This window comes from Rhinopithecus roxellana, chromosome 13 (assembly GCF_007565055.1).
Source record: "Rhinopithecus roxellana isolate Shanxi Qingling chromosome 13, ASM756505v1, whole genome shotgun sequence".
NCBI classification, from domain to species: Eukaryota; Metazoa; Chordata; class Mammalia; order Primates; family Cercopithecidae; genus Rhinopithecus; species Rhinopithecus roxellana.
In genome coordinates this window covers 119134333-119142932 of record NC_044561.1, presented here as the reverse complement: position 1 = coordinate 119142932, position 8600 = coordinate 119134333, and the positions used below count along the sequence as shown (strand labels likewise).

Here is an 8600-nt window from a genome sequence, read left to right as displayed (position 1 = left end):
ATGGCCTGTGTGGGCTAGAGGGACAAAGATGTAGGTGTTTGGTGCTTTTTCATTAGTTCTTAACAAACTCAACTACTGCCTTTCTGTAGGTTTTTGATAGTTTCCTCCCCTCTCCTTTTTATTTTCTTTTTTGAGACAGAGTCTCACTCTGTTACCCAAACTGGAGTGCAGTGGCGTGATCTCCACTCACTGCAACCTCTGCTTCCTGGGTTCAAGCTATTCTCCTGCCTCAGCCTCCCAAGTAGCTGGGATTACAGGCATGCACCACCACGCCCAGCTGATTTTTGTATTTTTAGTAGATACAGGGTTTTGCCATGTTGGCCAGGCTGGTCTCGAACTCCTGACCTCAGGTGATCTGCCCACCTTGGCCTGTCTGATAGTTTCTGAGTAGTCTGTTCCATTCTGTCTTTTCTGGGTTGCTAGGATAAACAATTTTGTTATGCTTGGTTATGTTATTAGCTTTGGCTATTTTCTTAAGCAGTGTCATGAGTCCCTCCCTCTGTCATTTGGGCTAAAGCCAGGTCCTTCCAGTGCCTAAAGGGGCACTCTTTGATTCTTTTTCCAATGGCCATCCTTCCATTTTTCCAGCCACCCACTAGGTTTCTCATCCAGGAATATTGTGTATATTGCTTATAGAGTTTGATCCTCCTATCACATGTGCCCTTTGGAAGTGCCAGGAATTTTCCCACACTCCAGCAGCCAATCCCTCTTCCTCTTGTCAGGAGAAGATATTCTTGGTAGTATTGTGAAAGGGAAGGCTTTGGGACTGGGTTTGGGGCCATCCCTAGTCCTGCCCATACCTCAGCTGATGCTCTGGGCAAGGTGTACAACTCTAGCCTGAACTAAGCTCTCATCCCAACTCTCAGCATCATCATGATGTTAAGCTGCCTCTTTCTTCTGAAGGCACTTCTTGCTCTTGGGTCCCTGGAATGCTGGATAACTGCGGGAGAACATGGTGAGCTATCATTTGGGATCCCTGGCCAACAGTAACAGAAAGTGACTAGGGGAGAGAAGTCATTCCCTGCCTTCTGCCAGAGCAAGGTTGCTCGTAGGTGGAGATGATCATCTCTATAGGACAGGACTGGATGAACAGATTCTCAGGATGGCCTGGGTCGTTCTTCCTGGCTTTCTTTACCCTCTCTGGACAAGGAGATAGGACTTCCAGTTGGGCTTACTAGAGGTTCTAGCTTTTTCCTAGAACTCATTCAATGAGAACAGGATCATCCCAACCTTTCTCTCTCGTTATCTGCAGGATGGCTGCTCCTTTAGTAGTGGTGGATGTATGTTAGTATTTGTGTATTAGGAGGGGAAGGTGGTTGCAGAATTTTTTTTTTTTTTTTTTTTTTGAGACGGAGTCTCGCTCTGTCACCCAGGCTGGAGTGCAGTGGCTGGATCTCAGCTCACTGCAAGCTCCGCCTCCCAGGTTTACGCCATTCTCCTGCCTCAGCCTCCCGAGTAGCTGGGACTACAGGCGCCCGCCACCTCTCCCGGCTAATTTTTCTGTATTTTTTAGTAGAGACGGGGTTTCACCATGTTAGCCAGGATGGTCTCGATCTCCTGACCTCGTGATCCGCCCGTCTCGGCCTCCCGAAGTGCTGGGATTACAGGCTTGAGCCACCGTGCCCGGCCAATTTTTTTTTTTTTTTAAGAGACAGGGTCTCATTCTGTCACCCAGGCTAGAGTGCAGTGGTGCAGAAATATTTTGGATAGAGATGCCTGGAGGGGCTGAAGATCCTTGAAATATGTTTGGCCTCCATTCCCCATTTTTGAGGCCTGGCTAGTTACCCCAAACTCACATGATATCTTTTGCAGCAAAAGAGGGGGAATGCCCTCCTGATAAGAACCCATGCAAAGAGCTGTGCCAGGGTGATGAATTGTGTCCGGCTGGGCAGAAGTGCTGCACCACAGGCTGCGGTCGGATCTGCCGAGACATTCCTAAGGGTATGTTGGCATGAGGGGCAAAATCTGGGCGTACTCTCTGACATTGCCTCTGGGATAGATGGAAGCAGAGAGCTTCCCACCTCCTAGGTTGCCTCTTGAAGTCTCACTTGCCTAGAGTACTTCTTCTTTACTCTTTTAGGGTTCCTGCTCCTTTAATTATTCAGAATTATTCAGTGCTCCTAGTTGTCAGGAAAGAACACACCATCGATTATCTATGTCTTTTTCTTTGGACTCAGAGTTCCTGTGAAGGCTGGAGGGAAGAGTTGTAAAGGGAATCCTGTTTAAGATAATGATTAAGAGAGTAGACCCTAGAGCCAAGCAGACTTTTTTAAGCCTTAAGCCTTAGCTCTTTATAAATCTTAAGCTTTTAGCCTCAGTTTCCTCATCTATAAAATGGGGGTAATTGTGAGGATCAAATGAGATGTTCATGACACAAGGTAAACATCAATAAATGCTACAGTAAATATTTGCTATTACTATTGTTGTTATTGCCTCTTTGTCTTAACACCAGGTTTGAGAGGCTTAAATGAAGCTCAGGGCTTCCTTTTTCTGTTTTTCCCTCTGCTGTGCCCGTGGGTGTTACCAGGCACTATTTTCTCTCTCTCTCTCTCTCTTTTTTTTTTTTTGAGAGGGAGTTTCGCTCTTGTTGCCCAGCCTGGAGTGCAGTGGCGTGATCTCGGCTCACCACAACCTCCGCCTCCCGGGTTCAAGTGGTTCTCCTGCCTCAGCCTCCCAAGTAGCTGGGATTACAGGCATATGCTGCCACGCCCGACTAATTTTGTACTTTTAGTAGAGACTGGGTTTCTCCGTGTTGGCCAGGCTGTTCTCGAACTCCTGACCTCAGGTGATCTCCCCACCTTGGCCTCCCGAAGTGCTGGGATTATAGGTGTGAGCCACGGTGCTGGGCCTATTTTCTCTTTTCTTTGGCTGTCTCCGTTTTTGCCATAGGGAGGAAAAGAGATTGCTCCAGGGTTATTCGGAAACAATCCTGTTTGAAAAGGTGTATCACTGATGAGACATGTCCAGGTGTAAAGAAATGCTGCACGTTTGGCTGCAACAAGAGCTGTGTAGTCCCAATCTCTAAACAGAAGCCGGGTAAGAAATGCTGTCCCCACACCTCATGGTCTGTTTGGTCTGCTTGTTTATTTCTCAAATATGCACGTATCAACTTGCTGGTTTTATATTCTGCTATATTCTGAGAACTTAAAAGAAAAAAAAAGATATACAAAATGTGCACAAGCCACGATGATTTGTGGTATGTGACATGGGCAGACAGAGAAGGGTGCCAGAAGGGCAACCTCAACTTACCCTCATTTGCAGACCACTTTGAAAACCGTTGGGTAGCCGGGCGTGGTGGCTCACGCCTGTAATCCCAGCACTTTGGGAGGCTGAAGCAGGCTGATTATGAGGTCAGGAGATCGAGACCATTCTGGCTATCACGGTGAAACCCCGTCTCTACTAAAAATACAAAAAAAAATTAGCCAGGCGTGGTGGAGGGCGCCTGTAGTCCCAGCTACTCGGGAGGCTGAGGCAGGAGAATGGCGTGAACCCGGGAGGCGGAGTTTGCAGTGAGCAGAGATTGCACCAGTGCACGCCAGCCTGGGCAACAGAGTGACACCTGGTCTCAAAAAAAAAAAAAAAAAAAAAAAGAAACCCATTGGGTAATTCCTAGTTCCTATAATCAGTTGTGATATTCTCTGTTCTGTTAAAATCTTAGCCTGAGAATCTGCAGAGATGGAAAAAAAAAAAAAGAATCTTGATGCTTACGGAAGGTGGCACACGTTTCCCCACTCCTTTGCTCCTGATATTCTTTTTTTTTTTTTTTACTTTTTTTAACTTTCAAACCCTGATAAGGACAGGGAAGGAAAATTAAAGGGTGCTGAGAGACAGAGTAAAGTGGAGAACTCACTTTTATTTTTATTTTTATTTTTTTGACAGTCTTGCTCTGTTGCCCAGGCTGGAGTGCAGTGGCACGATCTTGATTCACTACAACCTCCACCTACCTCCTGGGCTCAAGCAATTCTCCTGCCTCAGCCTCCCGAGTAGCTGGGATTACAGGCACATGCCACCCCACCTGGCTAATTTTTGTATTTTTAGGAGAGACGGGGTCTCACCATGTTGGCTGGGTTGGTCTCATACTCCTGGCCTCAAGTGATCCACCTGCCTTGGCCTCCCAAAGGTTGGCGTGAGCTACCGTGCCCGGCCGAGAACTCACATTGGATTGGGTGGTTGAGGATGGCATGTCTGGAGTGATATTAAAGCTGCAACCTGGAGGGAGAGTTGAAGTTAGCCAGGTGAAGGGTACGATGGACATTCCAGGAAGAGAGAGAAGCACATGCAGAGGTCTTAAGATGACTAGGAGCTCGCCACATTTGAGAAATGGAAAGAAAGCTAGTATGGTTGCAGTAGAAATGGGAGGGAGAGAATGAAGGCAGATGAAGATGTAGACCAGTGAAACTAGGGAGGTAGCAGCGGGGATGGAGAAAGGTGACACAGTTGAGAAAATTTGGAGGTAGAGGTGACAGGGCTCTGTGTTCTATTCCTTCTCCGTTCCCTTGAGAGACCCCTGAAATGTGTTAGAAATTGATGGCATATCTTCTTTGTCGAACCCCTTCCTATTTTCCTCATGTTTCACAATTTTCATGGCTACTTTTGCTTATTTGTGCTTCCAAATATATTTTATTATAGTATTATCTATTTTTCTCCATCATTCTCAAATACTAAGACTACATTCACTGGAGTGATGTTAGATATATAAATTAAATCAGCTTAGGGAGAACTGCTGTTATTATAATGTTGAATCTTTTTTTTTTTTACCCTGTTTTATGGTACTGAAATGTTCATTTTTTTTTTTTGAAACAGGGTCTCACTCTGTTGCCTAGGCTGGAATGCAGTGGCACGATCTTGGCTCACTGCAACCTCTGCTCCCATGTTCAAGTGATTCTTGTGCCTCAGCCTCCTGAGTAGCTGGGATTACAGGCATGTGCTACCACGCTCAGCTAATTTTTGTATTTTTAGTAGGGATGGGGTTTTGCCATGTTGGCCAGGCTGATATTGAACTCCTGACCTCAGGTGATCTGCCCACCTTGGCTCCCAAAATGCTGGGATTACAGGCATGAGCCACTGTGCCTGGCCTATGGTGAATCCTATGTCTTCCCGTTGATCAAGTGTATTTCGCATATTTCAGGGTGTTTTATAGTGTTAAAATATTTCTCCATATATTTATGCCTAGGTATTTTATTTTCTTCTCTATTGTTTTGAATGCCTCTTATTATGTTTTTAAAGAAACTGGAACCATTCTGTCATCTGAATGCATGTGGTGGCATGTTAGAGTGGAAAATCCTAGGTTTGGGTTGTCGGAGTCCTGGGTTCAAGCCTGAGGTTTGCCAGTTACTGGCTAGCAGGTCCCTGGGCAAGTCTTTTTGAGCCTTAGTTCCCTTCTCTGTAAGGTGGGAAGAATAAAACTTGAAGGCTTGTTGTAATTATTTAAATTATGCAAAGTGTTTTGCCCTCAGTATATATTAACTTCCTTCCTCTTGCCTCCTAAGTGGACTGGGTCAGGAGGACAATTTCTTTTTTTTTGAGACTGAGTTTCACTATTGTTGCCCAGGCTGGAGTGCAATGGTGCAATCTCGGCTCACTGCAACCTCCACCTCCCAGGTTCAAGTGATTCTCCTGCCTCAGCCTCCCAAGTAGCTGGGATTTTAGGCATGTGCTACCATGCTTAGCTAATTTTTTGTATTTAGTAGAGACGGGGTTTCAGCATGTTGGTCAGGCTGGTCTCAAACTCCTGACTTCAGGTGATCCACCCGCCTCGATCTCCCAAAGTGCTGGGATTACAGGTGTGAGCCACCATGCCTGGCAGGAGTACAATTTCTAACCAGTCCCTTTATTCAAAACCAGGATGGTTTTCTTCTCCCCTGATCAATTCCTCTCTGAGACCCTGAAGCTCTGTAACATGTGACAACCTTTTTCCTTCCAGTCAAACCTCCCCAGGTAGGAGACCCCTTGCTGGTACCCACTGGGTCTGTCTGTGCCTGGCTTAGGCAGCTATCTTGGGCAGCCTGCCCATTAGAGAGAATGGAAGGTTGTTCTCCTTGCCAGGACTCTTGAGGCCCAGCTCTGGAACCAGCCTGGGAATCTGTCTCAGGCAGGTCACTGACTGCTGACATATAGGGCTTGCTGTAATCTTCCCAGTGTTTGAAGCTGAGGGCTGAATTGTAGGGGCTAAGGGCGAGGCTGGCACCCAGGCACAGTACCTTTGTGAGCGGCTCTGGCCCCTGGCCAGCCCAGATAGGGCTTCCTTTTCCACTGGAGCTTGGCAAGCAGGCTAGAATAGTGATCTCCCGCAGATGTCCCAGAGCCTGCTGGGCTGAGTGGGGTTCCTAGCCTGGTGGGAGGTGATACTGGCTATTGCGTTGGCAGTTAACTACTTTTCTACAGCTCCAGCCCTAGGGGAGGGCTAGGCCACTTACCCAACAGGACTGGTTGCTATACCCAACTCTACAGGAAGCTCTCCTTCCAGGGCTATGAAAAATTTCTGCTTTCCTTAAGCTCTGACATTGCCAGAGGTTTACCGTGGCCAGTGCCGGTCTGTTGGGCACAGTGGGGGGCCAATCAGGTTGCCTTAGGGCGAGGGCAGATATTGGGTCCTGCTCTCATGACACTGTTCTAATCTGAACATGGGTCTGTGTCCTGGCTCTTTTGCTTGCTTGCTGTGTGGCCTTGGGCAAGTCCGTTCATTTCTCTGAACCTCACTTTTATCATCTGTAAAATGGGGATAAGGATATTTAGTGATAATGCAGTTGAGAAGAAATGCATTTTATTTATTTATTTAACCACTGGAGTACAGTGGTATGATCTCAGCCCACTGCAGCCTCAACCTCCTGGGCTCAGGTGATCCTTCTGCCTTAGCCCCTTGAGAAACTGGGACTACAGGCACAAACCACTGTACCCGGTCAGAAATACATTTTAAAAAGTCTGCAGTAAACCTGCCAGATAATGCTCAAGAGCTCATATGGTCATGCCAAGTACCTCTGTGTTCTGGTCCACCCATTCTCCACCTCCCCACCTATCTGATGCCTGACTTGTCTGTTTACTCACCCACTTATTCACTTATTCACTGTATATTGAGTGTGGCTACCCTACCTGGCGTGTAGGTCTGCAGTGGTGAGCAAGGCAGTCATGGTCCTTGCCCCCCTGGGGCTTTGTCATGGTGTGACAAACAGGAAATAATTGAGAAAACAAATACGTAATAACCGCAAGATGTGATGAGTGCTTTGACGGTAACGGAAGAAAACAGAAGGAGGCGGCCGGGCACGGTGGCTCAAGCCTGTAATCCCAGCACTTTGGGAGGCCGAGGCGGGCGGATCACGAGGTCAGGAGATCGAGACCATCCTGGCTAACACGGTGAAACCCCGTCTCTACTAAAAAAATACAAAAAACTAGCCGGGCGAGGTGGCGGGCGCCTGTAGTCCCAGCTACTCGGGAGGCTGAGGCAGGAGAATGGCGTAAACCCGGGAGGCGGAGTTTGCAGTGAGCTGAGATCTGGCCACTGCACTCCAGCCTGGGTGACAGAGCGAGACTCCTTCTCAAAAAAAAAAAAAAAAAAAAAAAAAAAAAAAAAGAAAACAGAAGGAGGCTACTTTCATTTGAGGTTGGAGTGGTAGGCAGGGCCCAGACTTTGGGGGATCTTCAGGGTTTCTCTCTTAGGCTTTATTCTAAGTGCAATAGGAAGCCTTTGAGGAGGTTTAAAAGCAGGAGAGGTCTTGTCCAGTTTTAATTTTTAAAAGACCACTCTGCCGGTATATGAAGAATGGATGGGGGCAAGTGTAGAAGATGGAAGACCAGTTAGGAGACTATTGTGGCAGGCTGGGAGAAATGACTGGGGCTTAGACTGGGGTGGAGATATTGCAGATGTAGAAAAATGGTAGGCGGCCAAGTGCTGTGGCTCAGCCTATAATCCCAGCACTTTGGGAGGCCAAGGCAGGCAGATCACAAGGTCAGGAGTTCGAGACCAGCCTGGCCAACATGGTGAAACCCCCATCTCTACTAAATATACAAAAATTAGCCAGGCATGGTGGCGGGTGCCTGTAATCCCAGCTACTCGGGAGGCTGAGGCAGGAGAATCACTTGAACCCAGGAGGCAGAGGTTGCAGTGAGCCAAGATTGCACCATTGCACTCTAGCCTGGGCAACAAGAGCAAAACTCCATCTCAACAAACAAACAAACAAACAAACAAAACAACAACAAAAAACCCAAAACAAAACAAAACAAAAAACCCCAAAAAACCAACAATGACAAAAAAGAAAAATGGAAGGCTTACATGTTTGTGAAGGTAGAATTGATGGGATGGGTGAAGAAGTAAGTGGCTGCAGGCATTGAGGGAGACAGGGTATAAAGAAGGGTGGTAGATATTCAGCTTCAGCAGTTGGGTGATGGTGGTGTTCTTTTCAGAGACAGGGACAACCTGGGGGAAGAGGTTTTGGAGTGAAGATTCTGATTCTGGGCCTGAGAGTTGTCTTCTTGGGCCCCTCATTACTCGCCTCCCCACTGTATGAAACCTGACCACTCCAGATCCCCTGTGACCCTCTGTTTTGCTTATTATCACATATGTATTATCTTTTATGTAGGTTGATGGCATGGCCTCCCTGTGTGTC

General features: G+C 47.2%; 1 protein-coding gene across 2 annotated transcripts in view; it reads left to right on the top strand.

The window, feature by feature from the left end:
• WFDC3 (WAP four-disulfide core domain 3) overlaps positions 1 to 8600 on the top strand; it is an 80320-nt gene that overhangs the window by 1074 nt on the left and 70646 nt on the right. The window contains exons 2-4 of one of the 2 annotated variants that reach the window (XM_010384216.2): positions 867 to 955; positions 1813 to 1941; positions 2890 to 3036. In XM_010384216.2, the coding sequence (XP_010382518.1) occupies positions 874 to 955; positions 1813 to 1941; positions 2890 to 3036 (358 nt within the window). In that variant the 5' untranslated portion in view covers positions 867 to 873. Of the gene's footprint in view, positions 1 to 866; positions 956 to 1812; positions 1942 to 2889; positions 3037 to 8600 lie in introns of those variants that run through there. The other variant, XM_030913965.1, reaches the window with a different exon arrangement.